Raw genomic sequence first — 23,165 nt, 5'->3', positions numbered from 1 at the left:
CAACGGCATCAAAGATAAGCGGGCTGGAATGCAGATGGATGACCTGTATCCGGTCGGGCAGGAGGGCGAAGATCTTCTCGGCGGCGGAGCAGAGGACAGCCCAGCAGTTTTGGGAGGGGTTGGGGAGGGCCATGGCGCGGGACAGGCCCTCCAGGAGGGCGCGGCAGAGCGGGAGGCGCTGGGGGCCGCCGTCCTGGCCGAAGTGCCGGACCCCCAGGGTCCCCGCGCACACCTGGAGCTTGTCCTCCGCGACGTGCTGCATCCACAGGGGCAGGCAGCGGTACAGCTGCGCTCGGGTTCGAGGCTGCAGGGAACGCAAGCGCATCAGAAAAAAATCCTTCATTTCTGTTACTCTACGGCACCCCCTAGTGGTCACAACACTGCAGCTACCCCCACGTCCCCATGCCTTCATGTATTCCAAACATTTAGCACAAAGCAATGTGGAGGAAGCAGTTCAGACAGTTTCCAACATGGCGCTTTTGTAGGTACGTGATATGCATAATGCTACAGTGACTGCTGGTCCCAGACTGTATGGTAAGGTAGTGTGAGTATGGTGCCGTTGCCCCGGTTACTCACACTCAGGCTGTGGACCAGAGGAGGGCTCAGCCACATGCCCAGGAAGAGAGAAGCACTCTGAGAGGTCTGCGACTGTGACATCACCAGCTCCATGCACTGGTGCTGGATCTCCTCACCTAAAGGCACGGAAAGCATGGACACACAAGCATGACACGGGTGTGTGAGAAAACGTGTGAGAGTGCGTGTGTGCATGCGTGCATGTGTGTGTGTGTGTGTGTGCGTGCGTGCGTGCGTGCATGTGCGTATGTGTGCGTGTGTGTGAATGTGTTTGTGCAGGTGTGTGTGCGTGTGTGTGTGTGTTTGTTTGTGCAGGTGTGTGTGTGTGCTTGTTTGTGCAGGTATGTGTGTGCATGTGCGTGTGCATTAAACGCACAGCACTGCTCCAAACATTACCGAAGTTGAGTCTCATGAGAGGGGAGAGGAGGGTGCTCCAGTTGAGGGGGGGGTACTGGTAGTTCATGCCCACCGCTGCCAGGGGCTCCAGCGCCACTTTAACCAGCCTGGGGGGAGAGAACTCCGGACCCTTCCGCCCAGCCTCTGACAGGAAGTCTACTGCTGCTCTGAGCACACTCCTCTCCGACAGGTAGCCAAAGTCCACGGGAACTGAGAGGGAAACAGAGAACATGAGAGAGAGAGGGGGATACAGACAGAGGAAGAGAGAGAGAGAGAGAGAGAGAGAGAGAGAGAGAGGGGGATACAGGGAAAGGAAGGAAGAGAGAGAGAAAGAGAGGTGGGGGATACAGAGAGGAAGAGAGAGAGAGAGAGAGAGAGGTGGGTGATACAGAGAGAGAGAGAAAGAGAAAGAGAGAGGGGGAATACAGAGAGAGGGAGAGAGATATATTGAGAGAGAGAGAGAAAGAGAGAGAGAAGGGGGAATACAGAGAGAGGGAGAGAGATATAGAGAGAAGGGGGAATAGCAGAGAGAGGGAGAGAGATATGATCTGAGCAGGCGTAGGGAGGTAAGACCTGCGCCATGGGGGTGTCCGCAAGGTAGTCCTTGAGCAAGACACCTAACCCCTAACTGCTCTGGCGAATGAGAGGCATCAATTGTAAAGCGCTTTGGATAAAAGCGCCATATAAATGCAGTCCATTTACCATTTTACCAGAAAGGGAGAGAGAGAGAGAGAGAGAGAGAGGATGAAGGGGAGAGAGAGCGTCCCTGACTCACCTGAAGTCCGGCTGTGACTGGAGGACAGGTGAGCCAGGTGCAGATGTCCCAGGAGACAGGAGGCGTTGGTCTGCAGGCCGATCGCACCAGAGAACGTGATGATCTTCATCCGGAGGTAGAGGAGGAGAGAGAAAAGAGAGATGGAGAAACAATGAATGATTACCAATTTATTCAGCCTATCCCTGTATTCACCAGAAAATTCAACAAACACTGGTATACCTGTGTTAATGTGAATCACTCTGGGTACTCCTCTGTGCTACGGATCTGCACTGTCAGTCACTCAAATTAATCACTCGTATTATAGCTCTCTACTCCAGTTAATCTCACCTGTGTTATAGCTCTGTACTCCAGGTAATCTCACCTGTGTTATAGCTCTGTACTCCAGGTAATCTCACCTGTGTCATAGCTCTGTACTCTAGGTAATCTCACCAGTGTTATAGCTCTGTACTCCAGGTAATCTCACTTGTGTTATAGCTCTGTACTCCAGTTAATCTCACCTGTTATAGCTCTCTACTCCAGTTAATCTCACCTGTGTTATAGCTCTCTACTCCAGTTAATCTCACCTGTGTTATAGCTCTGTACTCCAGGTAATCTCACCTGTGTCATAGCTCTCTACTCCAGTTAATCTCACCTGTGTTATAGCTCTGTACTCCAGGTAATCTCACCTGTGTCATAGCTCTGTACTCCAGTTAATCTGACCTGTGTTATAGCTCTGTACTCAAGGTAATCTCACCTGTGTTATAGCTCTGTACTCCAGTTAATCTCACCTGTGTTATAGCTCTGTACTCCAGTTAATCTCACCTGTGTTATAGCTCTGTACTCCAGTTAATCTCACCTGTGTTATAGCTCTGTACTCCAGTTAATCTCACCTGTGTTATAGCTCTGTACTCCAGGTAATCTCACCTGTGTTATAGTTCTGTACTACAGTTAATCTCACCTGTGTTATAGCTCTGTACTCCAGTTAATCTGACCTGTGTTATAGCTCTGTACTCAAGGTAATCTCACATGTATTACAGCTATTAATTCTACTGTAGTAAATTTAGTGTGTGTAAGGCTGCAGGAAAGCATTGAACACTTTAAAAACTTGTAATTCAGTAACACTGACAATGTAATTGTACCAATAAATTCATGGACCATTTATAATCGTTTTACAGGATTTTTTTTTTGCGCGACTTCTCCAATAGGTGGCTTAGGGGGCTTGAAAAGACGCTTTTCAACGCAGGAAAAACCCTGAAGGTAATTTCTGCTTTGTCGCCGTACCTGTACAACAGGGAACCTCACCTGTGTGACCGCTTTGATGACCTCATTCAGCCGGCTCTGTCGCTGGGACGGCTGCTCTGATTCACACTTGAGCTGCGGGAGAGAGAAGGCTATTGATCGGTGGGTGGGGTACGAGCGCTCACGCACCGCGCGGCGCGTCACATCGCCCATCCACCTGACTGCAGGAACGTGTGCCCTGATCACACAGTCAAACCCAGGGCTACAAACCCTGGGACAAATCCTCTGAGAATACAAACAAGCCAAAACCACACTAGTGCAACTTACATTATAACAACCACCATTTTATAACACCAGCAATCATAATCAATAATGTTAAGCTGTTCAGCACTTCTATTGCAGGTGGTTAAAGCACTTTGCGGTGATTTTAATGCACCCAACATCATATTCACATTACCAAGCATTCTTCAGGCCTAACCCTTCGGCACAGTAGATACACAGTGGCCAAACCACAGGGCAGGAAACGGATGCTAACATAGCAGTTAGTCAGTGAGCCGTAATGCAACATTCAGGACACCTCACGAACCCAAAGACACTGGCCCTGCAGGACTGGAGTTACACCTGCAGACACTGCAGCCCTCCAGGACTGGAGTTAAACCTGCAGGCACTGGGGCCCTCCAGGACTGGAGTTAAATCTGCACACACTGCGGCCCTCCAGGACTGGAGTTAAACCTGCAGACACTGCGGCCCTCCAGGACTGGAGTTAAACCTGCAGACACTGCAGCCCTCCAGGACTGGAGTTAAACCTGCAGACACTGCGGCCCTCCAGGACTGGAGTTACACCTGTGTTATCCCCTAGATACAACAACAGCATTTCTGAATGTTTACTGTCGAAGTAATACCAGAAATGCAACTTCCCTTAAATTAATCAGCTTTGCTATGTAGTAACACCGTACAGTTTTTTCAAATCTGGCATAAAAGACATGCAACCAGTAAGACGGGGGTACGAGATCAAAGTCAATACATGGTTATTTTGAGAAGCCTTTGTGAAGCCAAAAATTAGCAGAGCGACCATTTTCCATCGCTCTCTGGTCTGGACTAGTCAGCTCTGTACTGGTTTTGCATTGGTCAGCCAGCTGATTGGTTCAAACAAGACAGCTCATTGTAGTTCTGACTGTCAAGTGGCACACGGAACTCTCCCACTCTCACATCACTAAAAGTCAGGCCCCCAGGTCAGCTGCAAATGGCTTAAATTTAATCAAACTGCACACCCTGGTGGCACTTACCTCTTACTACAGGAGCTCTAAATCACGATGCCTGTCTGTAGTGCGCTCCCTAGTGACGCAATGCAACAAAACTTCCCACGTTGGCAAAATTCCCGAAATAACTCGGGAGTGCATCTGCTGGGGAAGCATGACAACCTAGAGTTTACAGAACTCATTTTAACACCGCCATTTTGCAATCTTGTCATTTTTAAATATGTAATGTCCTGTGTGTTCTTGTGCTTCTATGTGCACGCAAACTGCCCTGTCTGCCAGACCACCCAGGAAACAAACATGCCGATTTCACTTAGGTCTGTCTCCCGAATCGGTACAGTGAGTGAAATAAAGAGGGCTGCTCAGAGATCAGAGACAGGGGCGAAGCTAAGGGGGCGTAGCGGAGCCGGCCGCTCCCAGGGCGCCCGTGGAACCCCTCTGCCTCCGGTTCCACGGGGTCCTGCCCCACCCTCGGAGGGCCTGTCCCGGACACTCAGGCCCAGGACGGAATTAAAGGCAGGGGAGGGAGGACAGAAAGACAGAGCATCTCCCCGTCCTCCGTCTCCTGTTCTTCTCCACCCCTTTCCCTCCTCCTCCTCCTCTCTGACACCGCTGCCGTCTGGGCTGGCCGTTTCTATGGCGATGCTTCCTGGCTGCGATCCAAACTCAGAGGGATTTGCATTTAAATTGGAATGTTGGGTAGGGGGGTGTGTGTGTGTTGGGGTGTGGGGGCAGACTAAGGACTGGCGCACGGCGACTCCAGCCTCCAGAGCGTGGCGGGGGCCGGTCGCCGATTGGTGTCGTTCGGCACAAAAGCCCCCGCCGGCGGTGCGGGGGCGTCGGCGGGGTCGCTGCGTCCCTCCTCCCGTTGTCACGGCGCCCGCTTCGCGACTTAACGAGCGGCGCTGCGCGGCGCGTTCCAGACGGGCTGTGTTGGGGGTTCCAGTACCTCTGGCGGCAGGGACGTTTCTGAATTTCACGCCCTGTTCTCCGTGTGGAGCGTTTCCACGCCGAATCCAGAGAGACGCACCGCTGTGCTGGCATCTGGGACCGGGGCTCTTTCACAGACAAAAGGGCTTTCCCAGCAGCGGCATCTCCCTGGATCTGAACAGTGGCTCCGCACACACACTGACTGGGGATGCGTGCTTATCAAGGATTTGCTCACAGAAGCACTCTAATACTAGACTGATGATACGGACTATGATACTCGCCATATTGAACTGGGCAGGAATGGAATGGAATTAGGCAGAAGGCCTGGAGTATCTCACACCTGAGCTCTGGGGCAGTACCCCGTCCCAAATGTGCTCTGAGCTCTGAGTGACCCAGCGCTCTGCCTCCCTGTGCATCTGTAGCGGAGGTGTGCGCAGGTAGCACAGTGAGCGCAGCCGGCCACCACGGGCGTGTCTGTGCCGCTGAGCCGCTCCAGACCGAGGGGGCGTAAATCAGGGCCCCGCTCTGCAGGACGTCCCGCTCACCTGACGTCTTCTTTACAAACGTGCTGCCCACACCAGGGCCTTAACCAGCCTGCAGAGCATTAACACTGCAGCCTGCTGTTAGAGAGCAATATTACTGTACACTGTAGGTGTACAATATTACTGCCTGAGCTCTGTTAGAGAGCACAGCCTGGGTTTACAATATTACTGCCTGAGTTCTTTTAGAGAGTACAGCCTGGGTGTACAATATTACTACCTGAGTTCTGTTAGAGAGCACAGCCTGGGTGTACAATATTACAGCCTGAGCTCTATTAGAGAGCACAGCCTGGGCGTACAATATTACTGCCTGAGTTCTGTTAGAGAGCACAGCCTGGGCGTACAATATTACTGCCTGAGTTCTGTTAGAGAGCACAGCCTGGGTGTACAATATCACTGCCTGAGCTCTATTAGAGAGCACAGCCTGGGCGTACAATATTACTGCCTGAGCTCTGTTAGAGAGCACAGCCTGGGCGTACAATATTACTGCCTGAGCTCTGTTAGAGAGCACAGCCTGGGTGTACAATATCACTGCCTGAGCTCTGTTAGAGAGCACAGCCTGGGTGTATAATATTACTGTCTGAGCTCTGTTAGAGAGCACAGCCTGAGTGTATAATATTACTGTCTGAGCTCTGGTAGAGAGCACAGCCTGGGTGTACAATATTACTGCCTGCCTACAGAAATGTGCATGCTCCTGTACACACATCTCTTTAGGCAGGCAGTAATATTGTACACCCAGGCTGTGCTGTCTAACAGAGCTGTGTATGGACACAGCTTTCCATACACACATCGGTGTGTATGGAAAGCAGTTTGTGCACCTTTGCTTATTATCATTATTATAATGAGCAAAGGTGCATGAACTGCTTTCCATACGCACCAATAAAACACACAGAACACACCTGCCTCCACATACCAGCAAACACAAACAGTGTATACAGTCAACACATAAAGCACATAAACACCCACACACAGTGCATTTAAACACCATATAAAGAACACACCGGCACGCACGCGCACAAACACACACACACGCACACACACACACACACTTTCTTCCACATTACATCTCTTCCACAATGGTCCCGGTCTCACAGGCTCTCTGTAATAAATGCTAGACTCTGCCCTTCCCTCATTCTGACAGGGCTCTCTGCATAATTTAAACCTTGAGCCCTACTACTAACTTCCTGTCTGCAGTGCGCGCCTCAAACGGAGGCCGTGTTTCCCGCCAATCAGCTGCGTCGGCCACGCTGATAAAAATGAGAGGGGCCGGACTCTTCCCGAACAAGATCACAACCAGGGGCTCTTGGGCGGGCCCTCAGGGGCCCCATGCTTCAAAACCAAGTATTCTGAAGTCCTGATAAATGACTGCTGCTCCGATATTGCAAGGCAACACATCCACAGCACTTTCATAAATAACCCATCAGCCTGCCCTGAAAAACTATAAAATGCACAAAACTTCAATTACATAAGAAATTGTTACCAATGTATGTGCTGTATATACAGGGTGAGATCTGTACAACTTGAGAGGAATTTTTCTGAATTAAAAAAAAAAAAAAAAAAACATCTGATTTTGAACTTTCAACCAAAATCAAGATTAATGGGAGAAACAAGACCAGGTAAAAACCTAGTATATGACTGGACCGAACCAGCCAACCAATGGTGTAACAGACAGTCACAGTCACAGACATGCGTGGTGTAACTTCATCACTCACTCAGTCACAGACATTCGCGTTTATAAGGCTGGCCCCGCAGCTGCGTTCCAGCCAAAAAGCATAAGACAGAAATAAAAAAGATGGAAAAAATTTTAACCCTCATTTTAACATGGCAGTTATTGTGCACAGTTCTGTTGGCTTATGTAGAACGCAATCCCTTTAACACACGACATGAACATTAACACACATGTTTAAAATGGAAAATGTAAGGCTGTGGTCATTATATGATAATACTGTGACCTTCGACCTTGGAAAAGAAGGCGGGATCTTACCTGAATGAGGGAGCTCTCAGAACCAACCAGGGCCACCAGGCCGTTAACTGCGGCCAGACGTTGCATGGTGGGAGCACCCTAAAACATCAAGATACACCCCACTTACAGCAACCCCAAAAGCCCGGTGGGAACAATTCACACACCCTACCTCAAACCAGCGTCTATACAAACTTCCTTTGCAAACAACACACTGTTGTGTGTGTAGAGCCAGGTCAGTGTAAAGCGAAGACATTGCAGAGTCTGAGTAGACGTTATGAAATACGGGTAGGGCAGCGGACATTATGAAATACGGGAAGGGCAGCGGGCATTATGAAATACGGGAAGGGCAGCGGGCATTATGAAATACGGGAAGGGCAGCGGGCATTATGAAATACGGGAAGGGCAGCGGGCATTATGAAATACGGGAAGGGCAGCGGACATTATGAAACACGGGAAGGGCAGCGGACATTATGAAATGCGGGAAGGGCAGCGGGCATTATGAAACACGGGAAGGGCAGCGGGCATTATGACATGCGGGAAGGGCAGCGGGCATTATGAAATACGGGAAGGGCAGCGGGCATTATGAAATGCGGGAAGGGCAGCGGGCATTATGAAATACGGGAAGGGCAGCGGGCATTATGACATGCGGGAAGGGCAGCGGGCATTATGAAATACGGGAAGGGCAGCGGGCATTATGACATGCGGGAAGGGCAGCGGGCATTATGAAATACGGGAAGGGCAGCGGGATTATGACATGCGGGAAGGGCAGCGGACATTATGAAACACGGGAAGGGCAGCGGGCATTATGAAATACGGGAAGGGCAGCGGGCATTATGAAATACGGGAAGGGCAGCGGGCATTATGAAATACGGAAGGGCAGCGGGCATTATGAAATACGGAAGGGCAGCGGGCATTATGAAATACGGGTAGGGCAGCGGGCATTATGAAATACGGGAAGGGCAGCGGACATTATGAAATACGGGAAGGGCAGCGGACATTATGAAATGCGGGAAGGGCAGCGGGCATTATGAAACACGGGAAGGGCAGCGGGCATTATGACATGCGGGAAGGGCAGCGGGCATTATGAAATACGGGAAGGGCAGCGGGCATTATGAAATGCGGGAAGGGCAGCGGGCATTATGAAACACGGGAAGGGCAGCGGGCATTATGACATGCGGGAAGGGCAGCGGGCATTATGAAACACGGGAAGGGCAGCGGGCATTATGACATGCGGGAAGGGCAGCGGGCATTATGAAATACGGGAAGGGCAGCGGGATTATGACATGCGGGAAGGGCAGCGGACATTATGAAATACGGGAAGGGCAGCGGGCATTATGAAATGCGGGAAGGGCAGCGGGCATTATGAAATGCGGGAAGGGCAGCGGGCATTATGAAATGCGGGAAGGGCAGCGGGCATTATGAAATGCGGGAAGGGCAGCAGGCATAATGAAATGCGGGAAGGGCAGCGGGCATTATGAAATGTGGGAAGGGCAGCGGGCATTATGAAATATGGGAAGGGCAGCGGGCATTATGACATGCGGGAAGGGCAGCGGGCATTATGACATGCGGGAAGGGCAGCGGGCATTATGAAATACGGGAAGGGCAGCGGGCATTATGAAATGCGGGAAGGGCAGCGGGCATTATGAAATACGGGAAGGGCAGCGGGCATTATGAAATGCGGGAAGGGCAGCGGGCATTATGAAATACGGGAAGGGCAGCGGGCATTATGAAATACGGGAAGGGCAGCGGACATTATGAAACACGGGAAGGGCAGCGGACATTATGAAATGCGGGAAGGGCAGCGGGCATTATGAAACACGGGAAGGGCAGCGGGCATTATGACATGCGGGAAGGGCAGCGGGCATTATGAAATACGGGAAGGGCAGCGGACATTATGAAATGCGGGAAGGGCAGCGGGCATTATGAAACACGGGAAGGGCAGCGGGCATTATGACATGCGGGAAGGGCAGCGGGCATTATGAAATACGGGAAGGGCAGCGGGCATTATGACATGCGGGAAGGGCAGCGGACATTATGACATGCGGGAAGGGCAGCGGGCATTATGAAATACGGGAAGGGCAGCGGGCATTATGAAATACGGGAAGGGCAGCGGACATTATGAAATGCGGGAAGGGCAGCGGGCATTATGAAACACGGGAAGGGCAGCGGGCATTATGACATGCGGGAAGGGCAGCGGGCATTATGAAATACGGGAAGGGCAGCGGGATTATGACATGCGGGAAGGGCAGCGGGCATTATGAAATACGGGGAGGGCAGCGGACATTATGAAATACGGGAAGGGCAGCGGACATTATGACATGCGGGAAGGACAGCGGGCACCTCGGTCAGCAGGATCTTGATCCAGGCCCCCAGGAGCCGGCCGCTGAAGTCCTCCGCTTTGCCGTGGCCGCAGACAGACAGGCCGTGGACCGCGAGCCCCAGGGCGAGCGCGAATCCCGGGGTCTGCGGGACGAGAAGGCAGCCAATCAGCACTGACTTGGTAAGGTCACCGGCCAATTAGATATTACCGAGTTACCAGTGACATGACCAACATGAAAAATTACAAAAACCTATAGCAACCTGATTATGATCACTGGGCCATAGATCAACAGCCAATCAGCAATTACGATCAACAACGTAACTAGGCTTTGTCACTTGATTGCCAGTAATGATGATCAAAATTAGACTTCCGCTTTTGGTCTAGGTCACGAGCCAATCACATTATGCAATCCCTTTCAGAGGCCTACTGCAATTGTAAGTGTTTATAAACTGCTAATGCCAACTGCTAATAAATAAACAGAGGGCTGCATGCAACCAAAGGGCTACGACAGACTTCTCACCACAGAGTTGTTGGTCTGAATCCCAGGTGGGTTAGACCCAATACCCTGGATGTACAGAGACTGAGGTGCGAGGGGACAAGGCAGTCAAATAAAACGTGAGCACGATTTTCTCTTTGAAGACGTGTGTAATTCAGAAGGGCGGTGCTTAAAAGCACGGGATTAGACTGAGAACCGGGTTATTACAGTAATCCCTTAGAGGGCAGAGACATAAGTCAGGCTTATACCACGCTTTTTCTTCACTAAATGAGCAGGGGGAAAGGTGGGGATAACAAGGGGGGGGGGCTCTTTAATATTCCTGCCACTGTAATAACATGTGAGGGGGGCCTGGTCCCAGCTGGCATATAACAGTCTTTTACCTACCTGCTACACCCCAGGCACCGTTGCACAAAGGTTCTACGACTATTGCAAGTGAGCGAGCACTTTGCGAGCGTGCTGTAAGAACATTGTATGTGTGTTGCGAGAATACTGTGTTGCCAACACCGTGAGCGTGTTCTGACAACACTATAACGATGTTGGAAGGACACTGAAAGTATTATGAGAACACTGTGAGCGTGTTGTGAGAACACTATAACGATGTTGTAAGGACACTGAAAGTATTATGAGAACACTGTGAGCGTGTTGTGAGAACATGATGAGAATGTTGCGAGAACATTGCGGGCATGTTGGGAGAACATTGTGAGAATGTTGTGAGGACACTGTGAGAGTATTATGAGAACATTATAAGGATGTTGTGAGGACACTGAAAGTATTATGAGAACACCATGAGTGTGTTGGGAGAACATTATGAGGATGCTGTGAGGACACCGTGAGAGTATTATGAGAACGCTGTGAGTGTGTTGTGAGAACATTATGAGGATATTGTGAGGACACTGTGAGAGTATTATGAGAACACTGTGAGTGTGTTGTGAGAACATTATGAGGATATTGTGAGGACACTGTGAGAGTATTATGAGAACACTGTGAGTGTGTTGTGAGAACATTATGAGGATATTGTGAGGACACTGTGAGAGTATTATGAGAACACTGTGAGTGTGTTGTGAGAACATTATGAGGATATTGTGAGGACACTGTGAGAGTATTATGAGAACACTGTGAGCGTGTTGTGAGAACACTATAACGATGTTGTAAGGACACTGAAAGTATTATGAGAACACTGTGAGCGTGTTGTGAGAACATGATGAGAATGTTGCGAGAACATTGTGAGCGTGTTGTGAGAGCACTGTGAGCGTGTTGTGAGGACACTACGGGTGTATTATGAGAACATTGTGAGCGTGTTGTGAGAGCACTGTGAGCGTGTTGTGAGAACACTGAGAAGGTATCATGAGAACGCTGTGATCCTGTTGTAAGGGCTCGAAGCTGGTTAAAGCCTTGCTCACCTGCTGGCTCTCCTCTGTCAGAGCTCGCAGAGCGTTCATGATCTCCTCAGCCCTGCTGCCATCGACGATGCCCGCACTGAAGGCCGACGTGCCAGAACAGGCTAGAGAGTACGCGAGGACCTGAGAGAGAGGAGAGAGAGAAAGAGGAGGGAGCGAGAGAGCAAGAAAGAGAGAGAAAATACTGTGTCATCATGCCAATGAAGCAAGTTGAAAACTGAAGCAAACGGAGAGCCGAAGGGATGGAGGAAGAGAAAGGGAAAATGCCAGTGGGTGGAAGAGCGAGGGAGAAAGCGGGGAGGGAGCAGGAGGAAGGGAGAAAGCAGGGGGAGATTGAGAGAAAGAGAGAGAGTAGCAGGTTTTGGGGCGATGCTGACAGACAGTGTCGGGTCACATGGGGTGTTTTCGGGGCTGACCTCCTGCAGCATACGGCCCTGCCCTGTGCTCTGCTCCAGCGCCCCCTGCAGCCGATCCACCGTCAGCGCCACGCGCTCCCGCCTCTCCACCTGCCCACTGTGACTCAGCAACGCCAGCACCACGCCCACTCCCAGAATGCACCCTGTGCTGCAGGAACAAAGTGGGGGGGGGCACGACAGATACAGAAATACAAGAGGGGTTCATGGTATGGTGTGATAGGTGTTATGGTATGGAAGGTATGGAAGGTGTTAGGGTGGAACAGGTGACAGGGGTTACATATGAGTGGTGTTACAGTATGAGAGGTGACAGATGTTATGGTGTGACAGGTGTTACGGAATGACAGGTGACAGATGCTAGGATATGACAGGTGTTACATTATGACAGGTGACAGATGTTACAGTATGACAGGTGTTACAGTATGACAGGTGTTGCACCATGGGAAGCCGCAGGTGTAAAGGGGACTGACTTGTACTCCAGGTCAGTGTTGAAGCAGCAGGCCTCCAGGGCATCCAGCGCGCTCATTAACAACTCACTAATCTTCTGACCTGAGACATCACTGCAGAGACAGACAGATAAGCACTGCATCACAGACAGAGACAGACAATCACTGCATCACAGACAAGCACTGCATCACAGACAGACAGACAAGCACTGCATCACAGACAGAGACAGACAATCACTGCATCACAGACCAACAGACAATCACTGCATCAGAGACAGACAATCACTGCATCACAGACAGAGACAGACAATCACTGCATCAGGGACAGACAGACAGACAATCACTGCATCAGGGACAGACAGACAGACAATCACTGCATCAGGGACAGACAGACACCTATCACACTAGCAGTGCCATATATGTTTCCAAACAATAAATTATTCCACACAAAGGAAAACATTAAAATATTCCACATAAAGACTACAGATTCCAAACAACTCAGGTAAAGTGGGCACACTTCAACTACTAATCAAAGTTACAGTTAATGTACAAATGCATTTCTGCACAAAATGTACAATTGTTCATGGTGAAAAACTGGTTAATAAAATAAAAGTACACTGACCCAGACATAGCCTGCTGTAACACACCTGCTGTGAAGGTATTTGGGTGCACAGCTTGTTTAAAAGTGAGTATACCTGACGCGCTCCTCCAGCAGTGAAGACAGCAGCATCCCCAGGGCGAGGCCTGTGTGGAACTGCACAGCCTGGGACTCGTCTGCGGCGGCTCCCCCAGGCAGGGCCGCCTGCAGGGTGGACAGGGCCTCCGGGAGGCTGGCCTTGTGGGAGGTGGCAAGCAGAGGCGCCATGACGGACAGGGCCAGGGCCGCGCAGGAGCGGGCGATGGCGCTGGCCGTGTTCTCCCCGGAGTACGACCTCTGGAGGGCGGGGTTGGAGAGACCACAGGTAAAGCCCCGCCCACTTCACAAGGGCTCTGGAACATTTACTGTGTGTGTGTGTGTGTGTGTTAGTGTGAATGTGTTTGTGTGCGCGTGTGTTGTGGTGAATAGTAGTGGTATGTGCAGTTATATGGTGTGGTGGTGCCGACTAGTTGTGTTGAGGCACAGTGCGACTCACTGTGGAACCAGGAAACCTGCCCTTTGGGCCTGTAGCTGCTGCTAACCACACTCAACAGGGTGTCCATCACCATGGAGACCCAGTGTTGAGTGGGCAGGATCTCCGGTCCAACCTGCACCACAGCTGGCAACTATCATGAGCACAGGCAAATCGACTCACATATCAATCACACCAAACCACCTACACACTAATCATCACACAATAACCTTAACGCATAACAATAACCACACATACAACAGGTGCCACACCAGGAACCCATGTGAATGCATAGAATCACCGGTCCAACCTGCAACACACAAGCATGGCAAACTATCACTGATGCACAGGCACAATCAACCACACACATAATCAATCACACACACAACACTCAACCACACACATAATCAATCACACACATAACACTTAATCGCACATAACAATAAATCGCATAGATAGGAGGTGAGCCGCACATTTCCACCGCAAACCATGCAGAAATATATAAATAATCACACAAAACATACACAAATGCATGAATAGCCATAACAACAAATATAGACCAGAAAGCAGGAGCAAATATATTTTGAAGGTGTGAAGATGCTACTCAGCTACACAGTCAGGCATGTATATGTACACTTTACTTACAACATTTATTTACTTTTAAGATTAGAGTCAGTTACCATTAGTTTCCATTGTAGTATTTTTATGCTTTTTCCCAATTTCTCTCCCCAACTCTTCCAGCCACTATGGCTGTCAACAAATAGTCCCATCAGATTTTTATATGAGTAAATATATCACACCTATCACTCACTTAATCTACATGTTTGCTCTCATTCAGCACTATGCAACAATTAACAGTAAACAGCCAATGTGAAATATTTGATGCTGAATGCACATGTGTTAATTTCACATCCTCAAACGCACACGCACACACACATGCACGCGCACATATGCTTTTCAATAATTAGTACACAAGTTCCCCCTGAGAGGAGTAAAGTTACTCTATTTTGTTCTATTAAATTATACAGTATCCTAATCCTTTCAATTCTAGGTCCTCAAAGACTCTCAGCAGAGGTCAGACACACATGCATTCATGCAGCAAAGCTGGAAGTGAGTAATTTTGTTAACTATGGCCAATCTTTGCCTTTGTGGACCACTGATGTCTGCCATTGTGTAATTTCTTCTATTTATTTTTGTGCTGCCCTATTGAACAGGTGTTACATTACATTACATTACATTAGGTGTCCCTCGTAGTAGGGATTCTGCACCTCAATGGGTTTCTCCATGTTAAATAAAGGTTTTTAAAAATATACATATATATGTCAAATAAATAATAGCCGTAACACACAAAAAATCACTGCTGCCTGAAAAATTTGACCTGCAGTGAGGCTCCTAGAAACGGTGACTTTTTTCCCCACCAAAATACCATTACAGCAATTTAGTAGATAATGTTCATCCAGGGAGACTTATACAATGTTTGTTTTTTTTTTTAAACAGTCTTCATTCATACAGACAGATATATACTGAAGCTCTTCAGGTGAAGTCCTTGCTCAAGGGGACAACGGCAGTGTCCTCCCTGAGAAACGAACCTGAAATCTTTCGGTTACAGGTTGATTTCCCTACCCATTAAGCTTCACCGCCATCCAAGTCAAAGAAACAAAATGAAAAGAAATGAAATGAAGGTTAAAGGAAATGAAATAAAGATAAAATAAATGAAATGAAGTAAAGGTTAATGAAATGAAATGAAGGTTAAATACATTAGATGCAATTTAAGTAAATTAAAATGGAATCCTGGTTAAACAAACAAGCACTTGGGAGTCTCACCTCTGTGGATCCCTTCTCTTCAGCAGGAAGGCTGCTCTCGTACTTGGCCAGAACCGCAGCCAGTCCGCTCAGGGCCAGGATGGAGTTCCCCTGGACCACGGGACTGTCCCTGCGGCCGCGCCCAGAGAGCGGGTCAGCCGTGAACCCCCACACCCGCGCGCTCGCACACCCCGACACCCGCACTCCTGCACATCTGCGCCCTCACACACCCACACCCCTGTACACCCACACACCCGAATCCAGGGAGACTCTCCCTCACTGGTAAACCCATTTTAATCCATTCAGGTCTGACAAGTTTACAGTAAAATTCTTGAACATACGTTGGTCGCAAACAGACATACTGGAAAATGGATTTCTGGTGGGAGAACTACGGCATATTAGATGCAGGAATATTTATAGTTGGTGGAAGTATTCGCTGAATGACAGTTCTCTGAACGATTACATTCGTTGCGTGGTATTTATGATTACAGTTATACAACGCAATGTTGGAATGTTTGTAGAATTATGACACAACGCAGACCAATCTGACAAGATGAGGTAAGGAGGCGGGGTTAGTGAGAGAGGAGGCGGGAGCAGTAGATAAGGAGGCGGCATTAAAAGAAAGGGGTGTGGTCAGAGGACGAAGGGGTGGGGGTTGAAGAAAACGACAGACAAGGACAAAAAGCAGGCAGTGAAAAAGGAGAAGAGAGAGGGATGGAGGCAAGATGAGAAGGGGGAGTAGGAAGTAAAGGATAGAGGAGGAGAGGAAGGTTGGAGATGAAGTTGAAGGAGAGTGAAAGGGTGAAGGGATGGGGGGGGGGTTTTGAGGAGGCGGGACTCACTTGGCGGCAGACTTGACGACGTCGGTCAGCATGTCCCGGGCCCTACACGGGGGGGGGGGGGGGGGTGATTTAGTGCCTGTAGTGTGAAGCAGGGCTGTTTCATCTCCCCAACACTATGATTGATTAACAACCCCCCCCCCCCGCCCACCCCAAACCACCTGACGAGAAGGACACCCCACCCCCCATCCCCAGCCGGGGCATCTGAAAGCGGTTTGCTCCAAATCCAGGACCCATGCAGCACTCGGTACAGAGCCACTCCAGAGCCCCCCCCCCCCAGTGTCCCACTAAAGCAAAGCCTGTCCCTGCATCTCCACACTCTACTATTTCACTATCAGGGGCTGGTTCAGAGGCATCAAATGCTCAAAAGCTTAATATGGGGGTGGGGGGGGGGCATGGATGGGGGAGGGGCCCTGGGGATCCCACGGGTAAGGGGGGGGGGGGGCATGGATAGGGGAGGGGCCTGGGGATCCCATGTGGTGGGGTGGGGGTGGGGGGGGGGCTCAACCTGCCAGGCCCAGGAGTGAAGGATGGAGGCCGCAAAGAGCTCAGATCTCTCCTCCCTCTCTCTCTCTCTCTCTCTCTGTGTTTCTGTCAATTTCTCCTTCGCGGTCTCACTCTGTTTCTCTCCGTCTCCCTCCGTTTCTGTCTCTCCTTCTCCTGCTCAGTTTGCAGCTCCCTGTACCTTATCCCTCTGTTTCTGTCTCCTTTCCCTCTCCTGCTCTCTGTCTCTGTTTCTATCTCTCCTCCTCCCTCTCTCTTCCTCTCTCTTTATCACTCCCCCCTACGCCTGTCTCTCCAGTTTGTCCTGACTTGCACATTTACCCCAACAGGCGTTAAATTTACTTCAAAAAAAATGTATTTTTTTAAACGATTTCTGCGTTATATGGGCTTTTAAGGACAGAGCCAGAGTGGTGTTGGCTCTAAAAGCGCAGGTGCGTTCAGTCACACCTGATTATGAGAAACAGCAGGGCGGTACTTAGCGCTCAGCGGTGAACGGCGTTAAGGAGCTGCTTGGTGAAGCCGCCATCTCATGAAAGGTCAGCTGCGCCATTACTGCTTATTATTTTTTATAATGCCAGGGAGACCGGTTTTTTGGGGGAAATTGGAGGAAGCAGTTATTTCCCTTTGTTAGGTGAGAAGGTACTTTTAAAAGCGGAGGGAGGAGTTAATCAGTCTTAATGTTCAAAAAATGGTTAAAATGCGCTCTTAGTGGGAATAATCATGAGCAGAAATGTTGGACAAAGCCAGAGTTTGTGCGAGTGTGAACTGTGCACCGTGTGTGTGTGTGGTATATCCTCACCATAGCTAGATGCAGTGCTGTCTGTACTGCAGCTCCTCTGGATTCTCCTTCCCTTGTTTGTTTGTATGTGTGTGTGTGTGTGTGAGTATGTGTGCATATGTGTGTGTATAATATACTCACCACAGCCAGGCGCAGTACTGTGTGTGTGTGTGGTATAACCTCACCATAGCCAGGCGCAGTACTGTGTGTGTGTGTGTGTGTGTGAGTATGTGTGCATATGTGTGTGTATAATATACTCACCATAGCCAGGCGCAGTACTGTGTGTGTGTGTGTGTGTGTGTGAGTGTGAGTGTGTGAGGTGTGTGTAATATACTCACCACAGCCAGGCGCAGTACTGTGTGTGCGTGTGTGTGTGGTATATCCTCACCATAGCCAGGCGCAGTTCTGTGTGTGTGTGTGTGTAATATACTCACCACAGCCAGGCGCAGTACTGTGTGTGTGTGTGTGTGTGTGGTATAACCTCACCATAGCCAGATGCAGTACTGTGTGTGTGTGTGTGTGTCTGTGATACACTCACCACAGCCAGGCGCAGTACTGTCTGTACTGCAGCTCCTCTGGATCCTCCTTCCCTTGTTTCTGCGCCATCTCCAGCTCCGCCCGTCGCCCCTGCCGACCAGCGCCACACGAAGAAGGGTCAGAGCCCCGACCGCGCACCGCCTGACCTTCGACCCCTCGCAGGCTCCTCCCCTCACAGAAGCCCGTCGGCTTCCCCCGCTCTGATTACCCAGGGATCAGTGATCCCCTTCTGAGGAAGTCCCGCTGGAGCTGCGGGGGGGGGGGGGGGGGGTTTCCTAAGAAAACATCCCGCGCGGCGAAGGTCTCGACCGCAGCTTTTTGGCCAGGACACAAAACAAACGGGAGCACGGCGTAAATTTAGCCGCGCTGTCGCCGCAAACATTCCCCCCCCCCCCCAACGCAATCCCGCCGCGCGATGGCACTTCGATCCCGTCGCTCTGCGATTTCCCGTCCTGTCGAAAGCTGGAATCGACCGACGCCCCCCCTGACATCGGACGCGCCCCAATACTGTTTTGCGCGGCGCGATCCCGGTGACGAATCGAAACGCGACCGCCGCTGAGGTCGCCAAACTTCCGTTCGGAAGAGTTTGGCGACCCCTTCTCGGCGCCGTAAAGCGCTAACGTCGCCGCAGGCGGGGCCTGTGTTTTTTTTTTTTAGAGCCCTCGTCCATGCCGGAGCGAGGGAATGAGACGCACAGCACAGGTAACCGGCAAAACGAAGGAAACGCCGGAGTAAACGAGGGTCGCGAAGCAAACAGGAAGCAGGCGCGCCCACGCAGGTGCTGCAATTTAACATCCCGGCGTGCGGCTTCATCCAAAACAGCCCCCAGAGAATTCCCCAGAGAGGCACGCTGCGGTTGGCGTTTCCTGTACTTCGGCTGTTACCTCCACGCGCTGTCGCTTTTGGAACGGAGCCACCGCAGCTACGCTTTATTTAAGGCCGCCTCGTTTTCGTGCCAGTTTCATTTGAACTCAGTAAATTCTGGGAATTGATTGGGGGGAAAGATCCCTAATAGAACACGCGCGGGGAATTTTTCCTGGGAATTCTCGCAACTGAGGGACTGACTCAGCGATGCAGGGCACTGTGGGGCGGGTGATGGAGACCCCGGGAAGCAGACGCGCCACGACCCCGCCCGCTCACCTGCAGGACGGCGAAGTAGGCGCGGCTCATGAACCCCCGCCACGCCTGCGGCAAGAGGATAGAGCGATGCCATTCTGAGGGCTGGATGTTCACCTGGGGAGGGAGGGAGAGAGAGGGAGAGAGAGAGAGAGAGAGAGAGGAGAGAGAGAGAGAGAGAGAGAGGGAGAGGGAGAGGGAGAGGGAGAGGGAGGGAGGGAGAGAGAGAGAGAGAGGGAGAGGGTGGAGAGAGGGATGAGAGAAAAGAGAGAGGAAGAAGGCAAGGGGGAGTGAGGGAGAGAGGAGGGAAGAGAGGAAAGGAAGGAGGAGAGAGGGAGAGGAGAGAGAGACAGAGGGAGGAGTGTGGACGAGAGGACAGAGAGAGGGAGAAGACAAGGGAGAGAGAGGAGGAAAGAGAGAGGAAGAAAAGAGGGAGGGAGAGAACACAGAGCAAGAGAAACACGCAGAAAGAGGTTAGGAGAGATAGAAAGGAAGGGGAAGAGAGAAGGAGAGCGAGACATGAGAGAAAAAGAGGGAAGGAGAGAGGAAAGAAAGAGGAGAGAGTAAAGGGGGGGAAGGAGGGAGAACAGGAGAATCATGTCAAGGTCCAATAACGTGACCGCTTCTATTCACTGTATTTAAGCAGTTAGACGAACTGAGAACTCAATCCTCACTCAATTTGCAGCGTTTCATTTGGGAATGGAATGCACAGCCTATCCAAGGTGCGTCCAGTCTTATCCGAAAAGGACCGATGTGGGTGCAGGCTTCTGCCTTAGCCCAGCACGACCGCCACCCTGGCCTGTCCGATCGGACGGTCTCACGGGACGGTGCGCCAAGCGAAAGAGAGGCCGAGCTGACCATAACCGTATTTCCTCCGTTCGCGCCGTTCGTTTCCACAGCGACGCCTCGGGGGGGTTCTGCTGAAGGGCGACCTTCATCTGCTCAGATTAGTGCTGGGCAATAAATCAGGCTGAATGGCTATTAGCAGCCACCAGGTGGCGATGCCCACCTCCCGGACCCAAAGCCAAGGACACTGCGGATCAAGGCTCCGGTGCTCGGCATTGAGCAGTGCCACACGTGAGGAGGGTGTCCTTGATTCCAGCTATCACTACCCACACCCCCCCGCCAACACACACACACACACACACACACTACATGCCCAGACCTCCAGAGAAGCAGGGTCACGTGACATTAACCCAGGCGGCTGATTGGATGGCTCCTCGGGGCCCACAGCTGGCTGATGCACACAGACAAAGGCCTGGGCTTCTGGAACATTCCCAAACACTGCTGGCTGCGGAGGACTGTGCCCGTTTCTCTCCTGTCCTCACCGTATGTCCCGCGCAAAAATACCCAAGAACCCGCCATCTCACCTCTCTCCGTCAACACGGCCGAAAAAAACACCTAAAAATTCCACCGCCGTTTAGGAGAAATCGGCACCAGAACGCATACCACACTTATCATTCACTGTCTGCAAAATAATGTCCATTGCACATATATAAAGCAAGATGTGGTAATATGGGAGCAAAGCGTTGCTGGCTTTGTAGGGTGAACGCATGCTGAATTCAGGTCGAACTGGCACAGAACTCTATTTATTTTCCCCAATTGCTCACAGAAATGTGCTGCTACCTTGCCGTGGTGGGGAGGCTTGTGTGCCTCCGTGACTCTGAAGGCTATGCCGGCGGGGGTCATACCCCCAGCAGGTCCAACCAAGCCGGGAAGGTCTCAGGGTGGAGGCCAGACGAAAAACAGCACCTGGCCCTCCAGGTTGGGGGTTAGGGAGTGGGGCTAACAACTCCACCCCGTAAAACGCCATCTTGCTAAAGAAACTACGACAAATGCTACATAGGAAGCAGATAGTCACAGCCTTATGTTCCACAGGGAACGAAGAGGATTAAGTAAGCCAATGAAATGACTTCATGAGCCAGATAAAACTACAAACTGCCCTCATGCCTCTCTCTCTCTCTCTCCTTTCTCTGGAGTGCCTGTGACATGTCACTGTCAGGCAATGCATTGTGGGTACCTCAGGGGACGCATTCGCAAGCATTTTGCTCCCATCCTGCAGGTCGAGCGTGCGAAGAACAAAAACAAATGAGGTTGATGTAATGCAAAAAAACACAACAGAACGATTTTGGAGGTAAATTTTGGAAAAGAACCTCAAATAATTATTTTCACCAAAATCATGCATGGGGTTTAGCATTAGGTGTAGTGTGTAAATAAAATATTATTTACACAAACGGCTGGTAGAAGTCAGAGGAAATTAACCCAAAATTTCTCCATTAGTAACTGACCCCCTACCAGTGTAGACCCTAGCTGGTGGAGAGTGGTGATTAGCTGTCAGGTTTTGGGGTACAGGTACCTTGTGTATCAGGGATGGTAGCTGATTGGTAGGGGGTTGTAGAGGGCAGATTTTGGGGTACAGGTACCTCCTGTATCAGGGCTGGTAGCTGATTGGTAGGGGGTTGTAGAGGGCAGGTTTTGGGGTACAGTTACCTCGTGTATCAGGGCCGCTAGCATTTGTTGGTAGCTGCGTCCGCGGCTGACCAGGAAACGCGTGATGGGGTGCCCCTCTCTGTCCGTCTGGACAGGCAGGTCGTAACACAGCAACAAGCCGGCTGAAACGCACAGGGAGATCAGTCTTTTCCTCTCTAAAACACCCCCCACCACATTTCTCTCCCCAGTTTAGCCCTCCCCCCCCCCTCCCTGGGAGCTTTGGACTCACCCGCCAAGCCAGGTTTGAGGCCAGGCTGTCTGTTCTTCTCGTAGGCCTTCAGCATGAACCCCGGGATGCCGGCCACCGTCTTGCCCTGGTCCGAGCGCAGGCTCCCCCCTCTGAGGGCGGAGTGGTACACCCCGCGGGGCATGTCCACCATCTCCTGCCTCACCAGCGACGTCAGGAACCCCTCCAAACCTGCGTAAGCCGGGGGGGGGGGGTTCCAGAGACCAGTCACACCCACTGCTTTGGTTATTCACCCCTACATAAGCAAACAAACTGGCTACCGTGACGACCGACACACGCCGCCTGATGCTAATGAAGCTAACCGCTCTGGAGAAATGTTGTAGTTACATTCAAAAGGGGGGACGGGGGTCACTGACAACCAGCGATGACCAACAAGGGCGGCAAATTAGGCTGCTAATAATGCTGTGGAGAGGCAAATCTACACAAAGCACCGACTCCCCATGTTAAACCATTATTGACACTAAGCGAAGGGAAGCGGGTGGACTCTGAGACACATTAATATACAGAGCTGAACTGTGCAGCCGATCCCTCTACAGATACAGCTGTGATCTGCATCTGCCAGTGAGTCACCCATTCTCAGGAAAGCAGGCTAGCACACGCAAGCACTCTTACACACACACTCTTACATACACGCACACATACACACACACTCTTACACACATCCACACATACACAAGCACTCTTACACACACGCACACACACACTCTTACACATACGCACACATACACACACACTCTTACACACATCCACACATACACAAGCACTCTTACACACACGTACACACACTCTTACACACACGCACACATACACAAGCACTCTTACACACACACACACGCGCGTGCACTCTTACACACACACACACACACACACACACACGTGCAAACACAAACAGACAAACACAAGAACAGCAGCAGATGTCTACAAGTTCAAAGTTGGGGTGCGACGGACGAGGTGTGGCAGGGGCAGCGATTTTGGGTGGGGGGGGTGTGGATTTCGGTGGAAGATAGGGGTGAGCGGGCA

The 23,165-nt window shown here is 50.9% G+C and overlaps 1 protein-coding gene across 1 annotated transcript in view; it reads right to left on the bottom strand.

The window, feature by feature from the left end:
- The window catches only part of focad (focadhesin), a 73,957-nt gene that overhangs the window by 9,358 nt on the left and 41,434 nt on the right, over window positions 1-23,165 (bottom strand). The window contains exons 20-37 of the mRNA XM_064343952.1: window positions 22,128-22,316; window positions 21,899-22,020; window positions 19,433-19,525; window positions 18,294-18,382; window positions 16,477-16,518; window positions 15,656-15,764; window positions 13,852-13,967; window positions 13,418-13,654; window positions 12,747-12,836; window positions 12,280-12,427; window positions 11,867-11,986; window positions 9,991-10,113; window positions 7,672-7,749; window positions 3,026-3,097; window positions 1,745-1,847; window positions 970-1,179; window positions 577-692; window positions 44-304 (exon numbers count right to left, since the gene is read on the bottom strand). Coding sequence (XP_064200022.1) covers window positions 44-304; window positions 577-692; window positions 970-1,179; window positions 1,745-1,847; window positions 3,026-3,097; window positions 7,672-7,749; window positions 9,991-10,113; window positions 11,867-11,986; window positions 12,280-12,427; window positions 12,747-12,836; window positions 13,418-13,654; window positions 13,852-13,967; window positions 15,656-15,764; window positions 16,477-16,518; window positions 18,294-18,382; window positions 19,433-19,525; window positions 21,899-22,020; window positions 22,128-22,316 — 2,318 coding nt within the window. The remainder of the gene's footprint in view (window positions 1-43; window positions 305-576; window positions 693-969; window positions 1,180-1,744; window positions 1,848-3,025; window positions 3,098-7,671; window positions 7,750-9,990; window positions 10,114-11,866; window positions 11,987-12,279; window positions 12,428-12,746; window positions 12,837-13,417; window positions 13,655-13,851; window positions 13,968-15,655; window positions 15,765-16,476; window positions 16,519-18,293; window positions 18,383-19,432; window positions 19,526-21,898; window positions 22,021-22,127; window positions 22,317-23,165) is intronic.

This window comes from Anguilla rostrata, chromosome 7 (assembly GCF_018555375.3).
Source record: "Anguilla rostrata isolate EN2019 chromosome 7, ASM1855537v3, whole genome shotgun sequence".
NCBI lineage: Eukaryota > Metazoa > Chordata > Actinopteri > Anguilliformes > Anguillidae > Anguilla > Anguilla rostrata.
Note: the sequence above shows the minus strand (reverse complement) of the source record. Positions and strands in the feature narration are given on the sequence as shown.